At 41.2% G+C, this 19,867-nt stretch overlaps 4 protein-coding genes and 1 non-coding gene across 10 annotated transcripts in view; 2 read left to right on the top strand and 3 right to left on the bottom strand.

Annotated features, from left to right (window-relative positions):
* Positions 1–706, bottom strand: part of LOC109901119 (coiled-coil domain-containing protein 86-like) — a 2,539-nt gene extending 1,833 nt beyond the window's left edge. The window contains exon 1 of the mRNA XM_020497157.2: positions 3–706. Within this exon, the coding sequence (XP_020352746.1) occupies positions 3–556 (554 nt within the window). The 5' untranslated portion in view covers positions 557–706. The remainder of the gene's footprint in view (positions 1–2) is intronic.
* Positions 248–8,566, top strand: glb1 (galactosidase, beta 1). Its single transcript, XM_031837749.1, has 16 exons — positions 248–896; positions 1,896–2,065; positions 2,607–2,757; positions 2,935–2,995; positions 3,092–3,186; positions 3,372–3,552; positions 3,976–4,034; positions 4,272–4,393; positions 4,574–4,614; positions 4,956–5,068; positions 5,262–5,336; positions 5,869–5,958; positions 6,078–6,191; positions 6,548–6,679; positions 6,967–7,206; positions 7,547–8,566. Exons 1-16 carry the CDS (start codon positions 843–845, stop codon positions 7,799–7,801), a joined length of 1,953 nt encoding a protein of 650 aa, XP_031693609.1. The 5' UTR covers positions 248–842; the 3' UTR covers positions 7,802–8,566.
* On the bottom strand, positions 5,414–5,487 carry trnat-agu (transfer RNA threonine (anticodon AGU)). The gene has a single exon. It is a non-coding gene; the product is annotated as a tRNA-Thr (tRNA).
* LOC109901115 (probable E3 ubiquitin-protein ligase HERC3) overlaps positions 8,522–19,867 on the bottom strand; it is a 24,431-nt gene continuing 13,085 nt past the window's right edge. For 4 of the 5 annotated variants that reach the window (XM_031837732.1, XM_031837726.1, XM_031837731.1 and 1 more), the window contains 2 exons: positions 9,042–9,144; positions 8,522–8,927 (listed from right to left, as the gene is read on the bottom strand). In XM_031837732.1, coding sequence (XP_031693592.1) covers positions 8,716–8,927; positions 9,042–9,144 — 315 coding nt within the window. In that variant the 3' untranslated portion in view covers positions 8,522–8,715. The remainder of the gene's footprint in view (positions 8,928–9,041; positions 9,145–19,867) is intronic. The other variant, XM_031837727.1, reaches the window with a different exon arrangement.
* Positions 14,393–19,442, top strand: LOC109901118 (endonuclease domain-containing 1 protein). Of its 2 annotated transcripts, none has more exons than XM_031837750.1 (3): positions 14,393–14,963; positions 17,643–18,011; positions 18,342–19,442. In XM_031837750.1, the coding sequence occupies exons 1-3, from the start codon at positions 14,952–14,954 to the stop codon at positions 18,921–18,923; spliced, it is 963 nt and encodes a 320-aa protein (XP_031693610.1). In that variant the 5' UTR covers positions 14,393–14,951; the 3' UTR covers positions 18,924–19,442. The 2 variants fall into 2 exon arrangements, with proteins under 2 accessions (XP_031693610.1, XP_020352745.1); XM_020497156.2 differs by lacking the exon at positions 14,393–14,963 and adding an exon at positions 16,808–17,034.

The following is a 19,867-nucleotide window of genomic DNA, read 5'->3' as shown; positions in this document are numbered from 1 at the left end:
ACCTTTGCTTGTTGCGGTCTTTCCATACCCGTCCAGATTTCGGTTTACCCAAAGGTATCACGTCACGTTTCTCATTTGACTCTGAATGAGTCCTCTTTTTGGCCGTTTTATTTGGGCGGTGCGGAACAGTCTCCATTGGTACGGGACCAACCTTGTTTTCCTTCTCGTTGCAATGATGTGACACAGCTGGAATAACGGCACCTAATGATTTCCCTTCAGGTGTGTCTGACTTGACCAGTTTTGGACATGCCTCAGCTGTTGCCAATGCATTTGATTTGGACTCACTGCTTGGAAGTTTTTTCGCACGAGTCTCGTCGGCAACTGGTTCCACGACTACAACCTCTGGTTCGGGTTCCGTCTGGTTCTCATTCGGTAACTCTTGAATGACAGATTTCCTTGTTCGGCGTGTTGGAGTCTTCGGTACTTCGGAGTCGAGATACACAGCTGGGGTCCGTACTCTGCGCCCGCTACGAGTCCGAGTCACAACGGGTGGAGGCAACTCGTCCTCTTCGGCGCTCAGCCCTTCGTTTGGTGTTATTTTCTCACTTGTCGACATGTTGTCAAAATTATATGACGATGTGACCACAAATAATCAATACATATGTTATTTACAGACCGTAAGAAGCGACAACGTGAGCAGAGTTCGGAAGCCCACGTGTGTAAGCGATTTCAGGAAGTACGAGCATACAGTTTAGTTTGTGCCTTGAGCATTCTATGAGACTGCCGCCTACCGGTAAGGCGTTAGTACTGTCATAACAGCCATCGTCACATGACAATATCTGACTTCCGCATCTCATCTGTTGAAGTTCAGTCAATCAGTCAGTGCATCACGACATTGAGACATGGCTTGCTCAAGGATTGGAGTTGTGCTACTGTGTTCCCTCTTTGCCAGTACAGTAAGTACTCTTACATGGTTCATTTCGTATTAGCGTAGACTGAATTGGTTGGAAAAGAGAACACACGTGATATTGTTTCATACAGCTCACAGATAGCAAGCTAACTAGTCAGAATCCAAGCCTCCTTTTGGCATGCACTTAAAGGTTGAATGATGTTTAGATTAGCCTGTAACTTGGAAATAATCGCAGATTCCTTGAACCATTTACCCGCTAGTGTACTGATTTATCGTATCTTTGTTAATTGCTTTCGAAGTAGCTAGCTAGCAACATTTCAAACTCTGCTTAATTGACATGAACTATCACCGTTGATCTACTGCAAACCATAGAAATTAATAATTTAAATGAATATTAGAATGAACTCTTTTGTCCTCTGTATTCATTTTGATTGAGAAGTAGGGCTTTTCAACTTTGGAAAAGCGTCAAGTCTATAAAACACCGTAACAGATTGTAGTTTTGGAAACAGGAAAAGAAAGCAGAATATCGGTCCCCCCCTGGACTTCCTCTCAGTACCATATATTTGGTGGTGAGAACGTTCTAAACGGATGCTTCAGCTTTATAGCCCCAGTGAGGTGTCTGGGTTAACCCTTCTGTCTGTGGTTGATCTACTGCAAGCCATATAAATTAATAACGTAAATGTGCATTACAATGGCCTCTATTGCTCTCTGTATTCATTTTCATCGAGATGTAGGCCTTTTCATTTTATACATCCAGCAACGGCACTTAACTAGGGGGCAACGATTGGCAGTCACGTTGTTGTTGCCAACCTTGTGCCGTCACCTGATAAATCATCCCTTCACCATAAAAAGCTGAACCTGTAACAGAGCAGTTGCATGACTGCAATTCAATTCTATCAGTTGCTCTCAAGATGCGGCCACTCAGACAACTATCTCTCTAAAGTCAGTTTGCCGTAGCCATAAAAAAAACAGCACACTGACCGCATGGCTCCGCAAGATTTAAAATGACGGTATGTGACTCTTACTCTGTTGAAATCTCTTTCAGCTTGGTGTGCCGCAGACCTTCAGTGTGGACTACAAGAACGACTGCTTCCGTAAGGATGGGGAAGAGTTCCGCTACATCTCCGGTAGCATCCACTACAACAGGATCCCCAGGGCCTACTGGAAAGACAGGCTACTCAAGATGTATATGGCCGGACTGAACACCATTCAGACGTATGTAGACTTAGCCTGACGACTTGTTGTAAAAAAACAAACAAACAAAGGTTAGAGACGATCCAATCGCTCATGCCAATCAGAGTATCAAAGCCAATGACGATTTTGCAAACCGCCTCTTTATCCACGTGTGCTCTGGCCCAACCCATTGGTTTCTGAACCAATCTGGGTCGGGAGGGATGCTCAGATCCAGACTCGTTGTGGAGAAGAAACTTACGTCCATAGGCTTGGCGTAGCGTTTAGTCTGGGTATCCAGGCAAATGTAGACTGGCCACTATGTCATAAATAAACTGAATGCCAACCAGTTAGATGAGTGTCTTCAATGATCCTTCTAGTTTTCAGGTAGTCATTTCAGTGGCCCGTTGGTACATAGGATTGACGCTGCTCAAAGTAATTCAAAGAGCCATTTAATCACATAACCTCCAAATGTTGATAACACGACAGAATTCCTTCATCGGGCCTTAAACCTCAGAAAGAGCTATGATTTACCATTCGGTGGTATGGACTTAAATAGTACATCATTGTCCATTTGACATTGCAGGTACGTCCCCTGGAATTTCCACGAGCCCTCCCCGGATCGGTACAACTTCAGTGGGGACAGGGATCTAGAACACTTCCTGCAGTTGGCCCAAGACATTGGTCTGCTGGTTGTACTGAGGCCTGGGCCCTACATCTGTGGAGAGTGGGATATGGTGAGAAAATGACTAAACAATTGTTTTATGATAAATATACCTGTTGATGATATGATGTGTAATAATGTTGTTTTCGGAAGACGATCAATCACAATGTAGTAACGGCACTTTGACATCTGCAGTGTAGTTCTTGACGGACTGTGTGATAATTTGCCCATTTCATGACCTGGTCTTTAGGGGGGTTTGCCTGCCTGGCTGCTCCACAAGAAAGACATTGTCCTGCGTACCTCAGACACAGGTGTGTATTGACCGTCAGATGAGACTGCAATGGATTCTATATTAGTATTACAATAAAGAATTGTGTTTTTATGACACCCAAATCCGTTTGTTTCAGATTACATTGCGGCTGTTGACAAGTGGATGGGCACGCTACTGCCAATGTTGAAGCCGTTCCTTTATCAGAACGGTGGCCCAATCATCACTGTTCAGGTGAGCCATGTTGATATTCAATGATTAATAAAACATTTATTGGGGAATCAAAGTTTGGATAACTTCATATTGTGCCTTAAAACGCTACAATTCAATAGAAGACGGTTTGTCAAACATTGCCTCATATCCTCAACAAGAGCCCATCTCTCTCTCTCCCTCCCCTCTCCTCCCCTTCTCTCTCTTAGGTGGAGAATGAGTACGGCAGCTACTTTGCCTGTGACTACAACTACCTGCGTCACCTGACCAGTCTGTTCCGCTCCCACCTGGGGAACGATGTGGTGCTGTTCACCACAGATGGGGCCGGGGCCGGGTACCTCAAGTGTGGAACTCTGCAGGGCGTCTACGCCACTGTGGACTTTGGCCCAGGTAGTCTTCTGGGCACAGATCTAGAATAAAATTATATTCTCAAAATCACTACCATACTGATAATAGGGAAATCGCAAAACTGACATTAGATCAGTGTCAAGAGGGAACTGATGCAGGTCAAAATATACACAACAAAGGTCAACGGTGATACATTTTCTGTGAAATGCCTGGGATAGTTACTTACGAAATGGAACGGGTATTTTCTTAAGAAGAATAGAAGTGTTCAGTTTGTATGGTATCTATCTGTCTTAGATCTGGGTAGTTGTTGATTCATGTGACGTCTAACCTGGCCAATTTCCTTTTGTTTGCCAAAACAGACATGTTGACTCATTGCGCCTTAGAAATCTATGACGGATGTGGTATACCATCGTATGCAGCATTGTTCAACAACTGTTTGCCTGTGCGTTTGTATTTGTTTAACAGGTGGGAATGTGTCTGCTGCATTTGATGCACAGAGACAGGCAGAGCCCCATGGACCCTTGGTAAGCATGTTTGTCATTTAGATGTATATATATATATATATATATATATATATATATATATATATATATAATTATTTTTATTTCTCCTCTCCAGATACAAACTGATACATACAAACAACAACTTACAGATGCACACAAACCATAACTACATGTCATTAGATGTTAGTGGTAAAAGTCCAACACACTTCTGTCCTCTCTAGCATGGCCAGATAGTGCTGACTGTATCCTGTGTTGCAGGTGAACTCTGAGTTCTACACTGGCTGGCTGGACCACTGGGGAGAGCATCACTCTACAGTGTCCACCGCCATCGTGGCCAAGTCCCTCAACGAGATCCTCGCCATCGGCGCCAGCGTTAATCTGTGAGTTGTGGATGGATATTGGATATAGACTGAGAGATAAATTGATTGGATAATAGTCTGAATTCTATCACCAATCAACAATGATTGATAGGAATATGTTGACATCACACATGAAACATTTAACATCAAAAAGGCACAGGATTTTTCAACTAGTGACAAGTTATGAACCTCTCTGTGCAGATACATGTTTATTGGAGGAACCAATTTTGGATACTGGAATGGTGAGTAAAATTGTTCAATGATCCCATATTCTCTATTGCTCTATTGCAGAACCCAATCTAGTTCACTTTATTTGGGTTTAGCCATGATGTGAAGATTAGTTTATTTAAGTGATAATGCCCGAGAAGCCGGTGTTTGGAGGATGTATTGGCACGGGTGTCATTAGGCCAGAGACGAAGTCAAGTCAGATGGAACAGAGTCAATAGGCATTTTAACATCATAGATTTAGCCGGTGGTAACTTGTCGAATAGACACCGGCTGGAATGTGGTTTTAACCAATCAGCATTCAGGATTAGACCCACTCGTTGTAGAAAATCAAATGTTTTTCTCTTAATATTCTCAGGTGCCAATACCCCCTATGCCCCCCAGCCTACTAGTTATGACTATGATGCCCCGCTCACTGAGGCAGGAGACCTCACTGACAAATATTTTGCCATCCAGGATGTCATCAAACTGGTTGGTAACAGAGATATCACACAACATGTCGTACATGCAACATGTTTGATTATGCTTCCTTGTGACTTTTATAGCAAAGGTTTATACGGTCAGCATTTTAGTACCCTGACTTCTTATAAGTTTGTAATTAAAGGTAAATCGGTCAGTTTTATCACCTAATGATGTCATATCCACCTGTATTTTCCCCCAACAGTATCGGAAGATACCAGAGGGACCTGTGCTTCCATCAACACCTAAATATGCCTACGGAGCTGTGCCAATGAAGAAGGTCGATCATCTTCAGACATTTAAACATTTGAGTTAGCACTTTTATCAACGTTTATTTGTCATATGCACAGATTAAAGAGGCACTGCTGAGATTCGAACTCAGGATCTCCTGTTTACTAGACAGGCGCTTTAACCAACTAAGCCACAGCACCAGGTAGAAATGACTTTACCTTTACCTGACCTTGTTGACACATGGCACACAGTGCGGAGAAGTGTTGCAATATTAACATTTTAACATTTGAGTCATTAAGCAGATGATCTTATCCAGAGAGACTTACAGTTAGTGCATTCGTCTTAAGATAGCTAGGTGGGACAACCACATATAACAGGCATAGAAAGTACAGAGTCAAAGCTTGTGGAGGGTGGGGGGGGTCAAGTGCAAGTGCTGGTTAAGTGTTGTTTTTTATATATATATTACATTGTATCATAGGCATGTCATAATGCACTAAAAGCAAATGGATATTTTCTCTTGTGTTGATTGAACACCGGAGTGTACACAGTGTAGAATTGAATCCATCTTTCTGCCTCTTCAGCTCCACACAGTAGTCGATGCTCTAGATATACTATCCTTCTCCGGTCCTGTCAAAAGCATCTACCCGTTGACCTTCATTGAGATGAACCAAGTACGTCCACAAGCTCAATGTCTGTCTGTCCTTTTCTACACAAGTATAAGCAGCTATGGTTGTTATGATCCAAAATGGCTGAGAGGCTTTACTCCGTTTATTTGTTTTCTCTCCAAAAGCCGTTTGGGTTCGTCCTCTATCAGACCAAGCTGCCTGTGGACTGCAGTAAGCCCACCCCTCTGTCCTCACCACTGAATGGAGTCCACGACCGGGCATATGTATCAGTCGATGGGGTGAGTTAGTCACTGAAACTTCCCCGGCAATTCATTTGGTTTGCTGCAAGTTAACATGTTGGTGCTCAACATTGGTCGCAGGTCACAAATCCTTGTCCAAGGAGGACAGGTTCTTGTCCCATCTGCACTAAAACACCCAATTTAGACCTTGTTTAGTGAAATCTGTGTTGTAGTGGTGGACTGGAACCGTGATCTGCACACCATGTAGTTTTCCAGAACCAGGGTTGGTGATCACTGTCATTCATACAAAGTCAGACTGGATTAGATTATTATCTCAAAAGAGGAAGAGAGAAAAGTCTTCAGGTTCTTACAAAAAAGGAAAATGTCTGTTGCAATTCAATACGGTCTGTCATTAGGTTGCTGCTGGGATCCTAGAGAGGGACAAGGCCCTGACCATCAACGTGACTGGGAAGGCTGGGAGTCAGGTGGACATACTGGTGGAGAATATGGGCAGAGTCAACTATGGGAAGGACATCAATGACTTTAAGGCAAGAGGTTATTTAAAGCTGGCTCCCGGAGTAAACATTTCACTTCCATTTGCTACTTAATTCTACATAACATTATTCGGTCCCACTGAACATTATGCGCTGGTTTCCTGGAAATAGACTAAGTAAAGTTCTAGACTAAGCATTTTGTAGAATTTTAATTGAACCTGCTTTTTAGTCCACCATTAGTATTAATTTGAGTCTGGGAAACCAACCCTGAGTGTCCTATGTACACATACACGACTATGATGTTTTGACTCCCTCCTCTCTCCCACTCTGTCTCTACACAGGGCCTGGTGTCTAACCTGACATTGGGGGCCGACATCCTCACCGGCTGGGAAGTCTACAGCCTCAGCATCGACCAGGCTGTTAGCCAGGGTCTTCTCTGGGAGATGGGCTCCAGGGTAGCTGGCACCCCACCACCTTCTCCCCTCTCCGTCCCCTCCTTCTATGGGGGCACCTTTGTCATCCCGGACGGCATCCCAGACCTGCCCCAGGACACCTACATCCAGTTCCCTGACTGGAGAAAGGTGAGGTTTTACCTTTTTTTTTTAAGGAGATTGTAATTGTTTGTTGAACTGTACTGTACGTAGTTCCTGAGCAGGCACCCCAACTATATGTAACTGATCTGAGTCTTCTGTGCGATGACGAGACTGGTGTGTTAGCCCTCTGAGCTAAAGCCTAGGCATGAACCTTAAACACACCTCTTCAGATCTCAGGCAAGTTCACTCATCACATAAGCACTGTTTACTGAACCACGTTAGTTTCATATACCCTGGTGCAACATACTTGTCCCTGAAACTGCTGAATCCTAGATTCTAGACTGAACATATATATCTTTTTTTCCCTTTGTTTTGTTTTTATCACTAGGGCCAGGTGTGGATCAACGGTTTCAACCTGGGCCGCTACTGGCCCGCTCGCGGCCCACAAATCACCTTGTACGTGCCTGCTAGCATCCTGAGCACGGCCGTGCCCAACAACGTGACTGTCCTGGAGCTGGAGGGGGATCCATGCACCCCCGGGCCCTGTACCGTGGAGTTCACCAACACCCCGGTCCTGAATGCCACGGTTAAGTCTGACCACAAACACCAGAGGGCGCTGTTCCATAAAGAGGATCTCTTATGATGAGCACGGATTAAAAATGCACTTACTGTATTTATCTGAAAGTGATCTATTTGCACTGATCTTTATAAAATCGAAGAGTAATGTTTGTAATTTAATCACGGGTGGCTGTATCTCTCACATTACCTCTATTTGACCTAAGTGTCTTAAGCCTACATGATTTTGTTTACACAAGGATCTGTATTCAAGGGGAATTAGGTATGGGTTAATTGAACAGTATGTATATATTTAGGGAAATTGAATGAAGTTCACTAAGGAAAATGAGTAATTTAGATGTGCTATGAACTTGAGTAGTACTCTAAATAGCAGTTGAGGTCAGTGGTGCTCAAAGCATGAGCCTGGAGGTTTTCTTTGTCAGGGCACGATGCAACCAACAATGCCCCTTTTTAAAGGCATTTTCACCGACGATCACATTCATGGTAAACACTGGCATGTCTGCTCAAGTGTAAATTACCTTTAAAAGTATCTTATAGTGCGCTGCGCTATAGAGCGTCTTGAGTTCAATGCTGCCCTATATTGTGAATTGAGGGAACATGGTTGAGAAGGATGTGTCAAATGATCTGTGCCTTATTGTGTGCCACCTAACTGCAGGGATATTATGCTCTCATTGATTTCTGTAATGAACCATTTGGTGGGTCTTGTAAATTAATAGTTCGTGTTCAACTGGAATCCTGATATGCTTCCTTTTAACAATTTAATGTGCAGGCACAAACCATGCTGTACTTTTTGATTTATAAATGTTTTAATAAAAATAGGTGAATGCAATATGATAATGTCATAGTACCACACAGATCTCAAGTTAGGATTTGAAATACAACCCTACATTAAAACAATCCAAATCTTAAACCCAACTATGGAACAATGAAATGATGAACACAGGAGAGGAGTGTGTAAATAACAGCAACACTATACACCCATTATTCATTCTTGAAACCTCTGTTGTGGCCAACAGCTTCTATAAGCCTGCTCTGTAGTGTCTCTTTGGAGGGGTAGATGGGCAGCTGCAACAGAGAGTGACAGGTCAGCGCCTCTGGGAAATGCTGTTGGGAGGAGTTGAGAAGGGTTTGGACCCTCATCATGATCTGGTTCATACCCAGGATGGGCACACGATCACAGCCAGTCAGGAACACTGAAGGGGCAAAGATGGTAAAAGGGAGAGGGCAGTGAATGACAGAATAGAACTTTATTCTCAGTAGCCTAGGTTATTGGTTCATCTGTTACAATGAAAACATTCCATACTTACACAGGAACGCTTTCTTTTGATCCTCTGTCAGTTCCTCAAACACCTCCCAGAATGTGACGATGTTGGGATGCCCAGCATGGTACTCTCCTTCATACACAGTGTTCTAGTTTGGGGGGAAATGCCCTCAATTAATATGGTGAAGCAATAGACACTTGACACCATTCAAACTACTTTTCAAATCAATGTATCAAAACAACATTTTAGCCAGGTTGCAGAACATGTTCACCATGAATCTCAAATCAACCCCAGGACACTTGTCTAATCGGCTCCATCTTGCCCTCTGATAGGTGACATTTCTGCCATATATAGTTTTATGAAGCAGGTGGTTTGGAATTCCTATTGTTAACCAGACGAAAGCTATCCAACGACAACGTTGTGGTATACCACAGAGCCAATGGGACTCAACACCCTTTCATCAATGCTGCTCCGTCTGTGCAAGGTATAACATTTTGTTCAAATAGCTAGGCTGCTATACAGTCATATGAATAGAATAAACATTAATAGAATCATTGTCATATTTCTATTATTAATTGCTCGCTCTCTCTCTCTAGGAGGCCGGCACATCCCGTAGGTATACCAACCACTGCATCAAGACGACTAACATCCAGCAGCTCTCTGATGCAGGTCTGGAGGCCAGAGAGATCAAGGCTGTGAGCGGCCACAGAGCCTAAAGCTCTCTTAGGAGCTATTGGAATCCATCCACGGAAAAGAGGAGATGAAGTAACATCCTAACAGCTAGCTGCGTGCGATAAGGCAGTTGTTCCTGTGAAATGGCGCCCAGCTTCGCTTGAGACCCCGGGGTTAGACAGCTACTTCATTAATTGCACACTGAATGGAAATGTGCAATTCAATGTGTATCATAAATAAATAGCTGTCCATGTTGTGAACATCGGGAGGGAAAATTGTGTGGTGTTTGATCCTTGGGTCACAGGTGCGTAGAATATGTTTCCTTGTCAAAATCACAGACAGGGCCTTCTTCCACACCCCAATGTGCTTGGTCATGAGAGAGGGCTTCACTGCGGACCAGCAGTCACCTACAGGACATGGTAACACACAGATTACAACAACTATTTTGTGGGGGTATAGAATTTGGTCTACTTCACAATCATTCCAGGGGCAACACGACAGTGTACACATTTAGTTTTAGCCCAGGAATACCACACTCAATCAAAATAATCACTGGTTTTGCCTAGTCTAAATCTGCCAGACAGCAAATGAACATGGACAAAAGGAGTTGGCAACAGCACAAACAGATTTACGACTACGTTAATGTTGATAAGTCTAATTTGGGGTGACACACTTTAAACAATTTAAATGGAGGGCAACATTACCGAGGACCTGCAGCTTGTTGGGGTGCAGTCTGAGGAGAGCAGCAAATCAAATCAAATCAAAGTTTATTTGTCACGTGCGCCGAAAACAACAGGTGTAGACCTTTACAGTGAAATGCATACTTACAGGCTCTAACCAATAGTACGAGAAAAAAAGAAGTATGTGTGTAGATAAGTAGAGAAATAAAACAACAGTAAAAAGACATTTGAAAATAACAGTAGCAAGGCTGTATACAGACACTGGTTAGCCAGGATTATTGAGGTAGCATGTACAGTACATGTAGGTATGGTTAAAGTGACTATGCAGATATGATGAACAGAGAGTAGCAGTAGCGTAAAAATAGGGGTTGGCATGTGGTGGGGCACAATGCAGATAGCCAGGTTAGCCAAGCACTGGTTGGTCGGGCCAATTGAGGTAGTATGTACATGAATGTATAGTTAAAGTGACTATGCATATATGATGAACAGAGAGTAGCAGCAGCGTAAAAGAGGGGTTCGGTGAGATCTGTCCATCTGTGCTGTTTGTGAAGGACCCTCAGGAGCTCAGGGAGAACCAGGTACCAAGCTCTCCACTCCAATGGGCTCCTCATACAGGGAGGGAAGCAGTGTGTGCTGGACAACAGCTTCAACCTAGTTCAATGATAGAGGTGTGTGAATCGTCCCTCGTTCAAATGATAATGACAACAATTTAGAAGTATTTCAGCAATTCAATGTGCAATCAACGATACATGTCAGAATACGGTTACATTCCAATTTATATATTTATTCAGAAAATACCTCAAAACTTTGTCCTTTTTCGCCAGCTTCCGGTGAGACAAATCTAGGCCAGACTGTTTAGGTGAGGTTTGGAAATGTTTGTCACGACTAATAAAACCAGTAAATAATTGTCAATATCTAGGCCATATTTAAATCAGTATTCTTCAATAATGTAATATTTCAAACATAAGGCAATCATGTATTTGAACCAATATTAAATACTGTTACCTTTTATCAAGAAAGCTCCCATTTAAACATGATGCAGAAGAATACATTTTTGTGATTTCCTGCAAATACAAGTTTGAGTAATCTTTCAGTTCAGTATGTGACCGTACATAAACAAAATAAGGAAATAACAACAACGGTAAATTATTTAAGTAACTATCATACTAACTTCTGTAAATTTTCCATGATTTTGAATCACATTCTTAGATCCATTTGTCAATGATTTCTTAATCTAATGCTTGTTGTGTGACTTGACCTGAGATTGACCTTTCTTCAGACTCCTGGGAAGATGACAATGTGATGCAACGTATCAAACTATGTCCTGTTTTGCTAACTCATTGTTTCAAACCAAATTGTGTCCATACCTGACCAAGAGAGCACAACGCAAAGGAATGGTTTCCTCCAGAAAAAATGTGTTAAATTTTCTGGTCATCAATCTGGTCTGAAATGTTGACAAAAATAGTTGATGATCAAGTTAAGGTTATTTCATGTTTTACCTCATGTTATTTTAGTTGAGTATTCAAATAAGCATTTTGTTGAGTTGACTTTTATCTGTTCTGAAAATGTGTGTACTCTCGCTAATGTTATACCATAAATGAATGTTTTACCTGGCAGTTGTACTGGAAGGGGCACAGACTGATCAATCTTTACTCCATTTCCCAGCAGCCCTTGCTCTCCGCACCCAAATGAGTAGATCTTATTGGAAGGCCCCACAAATGCTAATGTGTGGTGTCTAATGTGGCAAACGGACATAGAAAACATTTCTCAAATCAACAATGAATTCTTAAAAGGTCTTATGCTAAAATGAAAACAGACCTACATACATTTTTGTTGTGTCACAAAACCTACCTTCCACAGGCTATCTGGGTCACCTTTAATCCACAAAGTTGCCCCACCACTCGAGGTCGTAGTTCATCTCGGAGAGAGTTGTGTCCAAGCTGTCCATAGCGGCCTGAGCCAAATGTGAACACCACACCTCCCTAGAACAAAATCAACCCAGACAATTATCATACAGTGTTATCCTCTAGTTAATTAGGACGTTTCAATACGAATTTCCAGGGAACTAAAAACTACAACATTGAGACAACCATTTAAATAAATACACATAAAAGGAAGACATATTGTATGGTCCAAACAACATTTAGTTCAAATGATAGGGAAAAGTGTAATTATGTCAGAGAGATATACAACCTTTGTCAGAACGGCAGTATGTTCTCCTCCACATGAAATCAAAACAGTCTTCTTCAGATTCAGGCAATCAACAGGAGCTGGAGCACATCTGTCTACAGAAAATTGGGTTCATTTAATTATAATGTTTTATTTACAAAACAACACATACCTCATATCACACACATGACACAATTCCGTTCTCTCATCCTGGTCAAAATAGTTTTTCAACTACAAAGAAATGTGGTTGATAATAGATAAATCAGGGGTCTCCAGCTACAGCCTGAGAGAACTACCATTTGGGATTACTTTAGTTTAAACCCAACACTAACACACCTGTTTCAAATAATGTACTGTTCATGGTCTTCGGTCTGGACCTTGATTATTTAAATATATTTAACAAGAGTCAACACATATGCTATTGTGTAATGGTTACTGTACTTGTTGTGTCCCCTAGTCCCAGTTGCCCGGCGGTGTTCTTGCCCCAGCCGAACACAGCTCCAGAAAGGGACAGAGCGAAGCTGTGGTCTCCCCCTGCAGTGATCTGAACCAGGGGGATCCCTGATAGAGACTTCAGGGGCTTGGGGGACATGGACATGTCGCGTGGCTCGCTCCACCCCAAACCCAGCTGACCGCTGGTGTTCTGACCCCATGTGAAAACCTGACCATCTGAACAGAAATCAGAAGTAAGCAACCATACAATGAGAACATTGTACAGGATTACAGTTTTGAAAGGTTAGACTGTTTTGGTTAAGTTGCATTGTGAAACAGCGATTAGTGGTGTGTTAATGGTCATTCACTCTGTGTTAGTGAAATTGAATGCTGGTCTCCACATGCAACATGAGTTAACTGTCGGTTACATAGCTTATCCAATGGTCTGATAGAAAAAATATATATAAAATGAACAGATTAATACGATTAGAGTTGGCCCATTTGAATTAGATGACAAATAAATTGTTTTTATACTTTCGCTATTTGAATGTGAGGGTGACTACAAGGTCAATCAAAACATTGACACTGAATTACTATAAGGCATTGCTCCCATTTTTGAGGGTAGGCTACATATAAATGTATCATTATGGAATGGAACCCACCTGAGAATATTGGCCTTGTCCAAGCAGAACGTTTCCCTGTGAATCTTCTCCCATCTTGGTCCTCTTGAATCCGTGCGACAGACACTAGTCTCCCATTATTTCTGATGAACGTGACCACACTGTTACCTGTGGACAGACCCTGAATTTTTAGATTTAAGGTGTATCAAATTAACTCAACTAATATACGTTTTGGTCGTATCTAAACCATTCGGCTTCACTAAACCAAAGCCATTATGACTATCCTCTCCCCATGAAATCATTGGTGTGTATTATTCTTAAACTAGTCCATACAGATTCTAACACTTGAAGAAGAGGCACCTACCGATGTGTCCGACTCAACGAAGGGTTTATATGACCGCAACCAACCATATGACATACAGAAAGACTAATCATCATCATCATCATCAACAACAAATCAGGAAACGAAAAGGAACCTTGAATTAATTTCACAAACAGAAATCTAGGCCGTCATAGGGATGTTTATAAAGTAGCCCCGTGGGCCTAATACATAAACTGCAAGGGTATTTATTGAGGGCATAAAAGAAAACTGCCTAAAAACATAATTTACAGTTTGGATCAGGCTACTTGTTGACGAATATTAAACATCTACTGACAAAAGCAGCCCAGTTATCTAGGAAATAGCCTACAATATAATGACTAATTTGACACACATGCCTATTCTTGAAACATTACCACCGAGTCGATACATTGTACGTTTCTAACATTTATGGTTGAGATTGAATTCATGTAAATATAAACTATGCACATTATTACTTTCATTAACACGTGATGCAGACGTCACGCAGACGTTAGTAAGTCGTTGGTAAACATGTCATGTAAGTCAGACACGTAACGCAGGAGTCACGCAGATGTTAGTAGGGGGTGCTGGTATATCATGTCATGTCAGGTGGTACGGTTACCTAGATGTATAAATGTCCCTTATCACCCCCATAGATATCTAACTTGCAGCAGCAACAACAATGTTATTTATTATCATACCATACAACAGTGCCTGTCTTGACTGGAGTAAACTATTCTATTGGATTCGACAACACTTCCTGTAGCTACTCACCCCAACGCTAGAATCCAATAGGCTGCTATAGCATTAGCTGTAACATGCTGACGAAAATACTAGTCATTAAAAACTAGCAGTATTTAAATATTCTAGATGTGTCCGTTGGGATAATTAGGAGTACACCGCAGTATCCCATCACTGGATTGAGCTACGTTTCCTGAGCCATATGTCTCGTCGACTCCGCGCAGTCCTGATCGTTGCGTAGCCGCGTTCCGATTAGAGAGAGAATGTATTGAACTTCTAGTCGGATTCAGGCTAGGCTTCAATGCCTTCAGAAGTAAGTATTCATACTTATTCCACATTTTGTTGTGTTATTGCCTGAATCTAAAATTTTTATTAAATATTTGTTTATTTCACCCATCTACACACAATACCCCATAATGACAAAGTGAAAACATGTTTTTACATTTTTATTGCAAATGTATAGAACATGAAATACAGAAATGTTTATTTTACATAAATATTCACACCCCTGAGTCTATACATTATAGAATCACCTCTGGCAGCGATTACACCTGTGAGTCTTTCTGGGTAAGTCTCTAAGGGTTTTCCACACCTGGATTGTGCAACATTTGCCCATTATTATTTTCGAACTCTGTCAAACTGATTGATGATCATTGCTAGACAACCATTTTAAGGTCTTGTCTTAGATTTCAAGTAGATTTAAGTCAAAACTGTAACTCAGCCACTCAGGAATATTCACTGTCTTCTTGGTAAGCAACTCCAGGCCTTGTGTTTTAGCTTATTGTTCTGCTGAAATGTGAATTCATCTCCCAGTGTCTGGTGGAAAGCAGACGGAACCGGGTTTACCTCTAGGATTTTGCCTGTGCTAAGCTCCAGTCCGTTTATTTTTCATCCCGAAAAACTCCCCAGTCCTTAATGTTTACAAGCATACCCATAGCATGATGCAGCCACAACTTTAAAATATGGAGCTTGGTACTTAGTAATGTGTTGTATTGGATTTTCCCCAAACATAACACTTTGTGTTCAGGACAAAAGTGTAATTGCTGTACAGGCTTCTTGCTTTTCACTCTGTCAATTAGGTTAGTATTGTGGAGGACCTGCAATATTGTTGATTCATCCTCAGTTTCCTCCTATCACATCCATTAAACTATGTAACTATTTAAATTTACCATTGGCCTCGTGGTGAAATCATTCAGTGGTTTCCTACCTCTACTGCAACTGAGTAAGGAAGGACGCCTGTATCTTTGTAGTGACTGGGTGCATGTAATTAATAACTTCACAATGGTCAAAGGGATATTCATTGTCCGCTTCTTTTTATTTTACCCATCTACCAACAGGTGCTCTTTTTTGCATTGCATTGGAAAACCTCCCTGGTCTTTATGGTTGAATCTGTGTTTGAAATTCCCTGCTCGACTGAGGGACCTTACAGATAATTCTATGTGTGGGATACAGAGATGAGGTAGTCATTCAAAAGTCATGTTAAACACTCTTATTGCACACAGCGTGAGTTCATGCTGTGTGCATATATATATATATATCCAGTGATCCAGTGATGGAATATATAAATATCCAGTGATGGGATATATGATGGGATATATGATGGGATATATGATGGGATATATGATGGGATATATGATGGGATATATGATGGGATATATGATGGGATATATGATGGGATATATGATGGGATATATGATGGGATATATGATGGGATATATAAATATATAAAAAACACAACATTCACTTTTATTTCCACCTGAAGGCTCTGGTTGGCTACTGATCTTTTTATAGGGCACACGTGCACTTCATAAAAACTACATAAAAGAGTCAAACTTTTATTAAATTAATAATTTGAAATGTCATGGCATAACTGCGTATGTAACAATGTCACATGGATATTTTAATTTAATTCAGAAAAAGCCTTTTCAGGGTTAAAATAGTCATATACATTTTTGTCTTAAAAAATGTATATTAAAACAAGTAATCGAATACTAATGTCCATTCGGATATTCGATAACCGTGCACATCCCGAGCAGAAAAATATAGATATTTATGACATAGAATTAGGCATAATGATTATGGATCTAGATTGCAAGAAAAAGTGTGTGTGTGTGTGAGTGAGTGAGTGAGAGAGAGAGAGAGAGAGAGAGAGAGAGAGAGAGAGAGAGAGAGAGAGAGAGAGAGAGAGAGAGAGAGAGAGAGAGAGAGAGAGAGAGAGAGAGAGAGAGAGAGAGAGAGAGAGAGAGAGAGAGAGAGAGAGAGAGAGAGAGAGAGAGAGAGAGATTATGTACAGTATCTAGAGAGTAACAGGAAGTGTTTACTCTGAAACTACAGACCTCTGAGGGAGTGAGACAATTCAAAGGACTGTTAAACAAGTTCACAAGGTGAGATTGAAAATCTAACAAATTATTTGGATATTACATTTCTTATGGTTATTTCGAAAATCGATGCAATTACGCAAGGTTCTCTGTATCGAGCACAGCAAAAACTATTTCACACAAGGAAATTAAATAGGCTAGTGGCAAGAAACAATACTAATGTGTCATGCAATCAAGATATGCACTTAAGGAAATATACTGCTATTCTTATCTGTATTTTTTTAAACTGCACTATCGGTTAGGGGCTCGTAAGCATTTCACTGTAAGGTGAACTTTTTGTATTTGGCGAATTTGACTAATACAATTTGACTTGATTAGATTTCCTAAAGTGTCTTCTGACAAATGAACAATATGTTTGGAGTGTATATGATTATAGCATTAATAACCTTACAGCAACATGATCATTTAGCAACCTTTGACCAGAAATGAGAAGCAGGAAGTCAACCTCTAGATGGTGGGAAACTACAGTAAACAGGAACTATAATGTTTCAGGAACTTGGGTGGTTTTCATAACCTGATTTGAGATGATTCTAGTGACTAATTGTGACGTTAAACAGTCATAATGTAAAGGTAACATTGCAATATAGATTAATCTGTGATGTTTTTCTCCACAGGGGCACAGCATGGTGACTCTGTCCCTCTTGTCCCTCTGTCTGCTCTCCTTGTTGGGGGCCAGAGGGGAAGTGGCTCCAAATTTCGACAACTGCAAAGATTCTTTCTTCAGAAATACGCCAGTGTCCGGTCTGAATATAGCTCTCCCCACTCCACCCGAGCCCAACCCAGAGGATTTAAAGAATCCAGAGAAATGTCTCTCTGCTTACAATGCTGCCTCTCCTGCATACATTTGTCAGAGAAACGGTAACCACTATTACTTTGCCACTCTGTATGACCGTGGCAGGAGGATCCCTCTGTACTCTGCCTATGAAATGGATATCAAAGGGGTCCCTGACAGAGAGGGGTCCATAGTTTATTATGAACCACAGGTTTGCATATTTCATTTTCATTATCACCTTTTTTCAATGTCCTATAAATTCACTGCAGCAGACATTTAATGTGACTGGCACAACTACATAATGATGCAACACATTAGTGTAGTTCAAGTATTTACAGTAGAAAAGGACATTCGCTGTAGAGCAGGTTAGAAAGTGATTGTAATTATGCAATAAGCACTAGAAGGTAGTATTTCATACACTGTAATTTCAGACTAAATACCAGTAGCCTAGAATACCAGTAATGTAATAATGAGTTGTATTTGACTGCTACCACAAAGCTTGAAGTGGAGTGGCTAATTTGTAAATGTTTGTATTTTTCAGCTTGTGCATCCTGACCTACCATTACAGCAAATGAATAAGAAAGGATCATTGCTTGAGATCAAGAAATACAACGAAAACATTGGCTGCAGTGAACGCTCTCCACAATACCGACAGAACTACAAGCTGGGCTGGAGTCAGGCTCTCGATGACAACTTTGGCTCATATGACCGCGGGCACCTAAACCCCGCAGGACACCATAAAGAAGATGCATCCAAAGCCACCATGACCCATACCAACGTAGCTCCGCAAGACGGGATGATGAACAAAGGGCCGTGGAACCAGTACGAGAAGAAGCTGAAGGAAGATTTGAGTGCAGGCTGTAGTAAGATGTATGTGGTGACTGGGGTGGTCCCAAGCAGCATGTGGGTAGACCAGAACAAGCGAGTCAATGTTCCGAGTCACTACTGGAATGCCTACTGCTGCACCGACAACAACGACAAACCTCTCAAGTCTGGAGGTGCCTTGGGTCCTAACACAGCTCACAGTGTTGTTACAGAGTATAACTCTGTTACAGTCCTTGAGACTGAGCTTAGAGGGCTACTGAATGTTGACAACAATTTCAACATTTTTAATGGTTGTTAGTCCAATATAGATGTGGACCTGTCTAATATATCTGGTATGATTGTTTTGGATTTTGAATGAATGCTTAGGCTCTTACGTTTGTTGTTACTATTTAGTATAGACCTACTGTATAATGACATTTTTGAACCGTTAGATTATATTGATGTAGGCCAGTGGCCAGATGTTTCACAATTTAGCTCACCTGATTCACCTATTCAACAGCTTGATTATTAGTTGAGTCAGGTGTGCTAACTGTGGAATAGTTCAAATAAAAGAAATGGCTGGGGGTCCCTGAGAAGAGGTTTGAAAACCCCTAATTTAGGCTACATCAATATTTTAAACAAATCCCTGACCATAAATATTATCCTATTGATCAAATTTGTGGTTAAAATGTATTACAAATTCAAAACGTATCCTTTGTAGTAATTATTCGTAAAGCGAATGTTTGTTTGTTTGGTCACACAGAGTTGTGCAACCAAGTCTTTGTGAATGCTTGTTGCTTTGAATCTATAACCCAATAAAGCTTGTTTTGTGAAAGTAGGAAATGTGTACATCGACATATTACAGAACCATTTTTTACATGCTGTTGATGAACCTGTTGGTATTTTATGTGAAACAAGATTGGATGAAGACAGCAATACTGTCGGTGGAGATTTCTTTGGTCGCGGTACCCTCTAGTGGTCTATAAAGTGTATAAACTGGGAAGGAGACAAAAGGGCCACAGTCAGTTGCAGACATAAATGTCATAGATAGAGATGTAGTGATTCATGACTCAGTCGAACAACTCAGTCGATTCTATTTCATTCCCATCTACTCTGATAAAAAAAAAAATCGGATTGGTAAAATATGTAATGCATATTGTTGATCAATGCAGTGCCATTGTTACACAATTCTTATCTGTCCAACTTCCAGAGTCTGACTCTGTATCTTTGTTCATTATATTTCGATTTATTGTACCATGATAA

This window comes from Oncorhynchus kisutch, linkage group LG12 (assembly GCF_002021735.2).
Source record: "Oncorhynchus kisutch isolate 150728-3 linkage group LG12, Okis_V2, whole genome shotgun sequence".
Taxonomy (NCBI): Eukaryota; Metazoa; Chordata; class Actinopteri; order Salmoniformes; family Salmonidae; genus Oncorhynchus; species Oncorhynchus kisutch.
The sequence above is the reverse complement of the archived record's forward strand: the minus strand, read 5'-3'. Positions and strand labels throughout refer to the sequence as shown.

Coding starts and splice junctions, on each gene's coding strand:
- LOC109901118 (XM_031837750.1), top strand. Junction 18,012..18,341: donor TAGTTTATTATGAACCACAG/GTTTGCATATTT, acceptor TGTATTTTTCAG/CTTGTGCATCCTGACCTACC.
- glb1 (XM_031837749.1), top strand. CDS start 843: ATGGCTTGCTCAAGGATTGGAGTTGTGCTACTGTGTTCCCTCTTTGCC. Junction 3,553..3,975: donor CACTGTGGACTTTGGCCCAG/GTAGTCTTCTGG, acceptor TTTGTTTAACAG/GTGGGAATGTGTCTGCTGCA. Junction 5,337..5,868: donor GAGCTGTGCCAATGAAGAAG/GTCGATCATCTT, acceptor CTGCCTCTTCAG/CTCCACACAGTAGTCGATGC.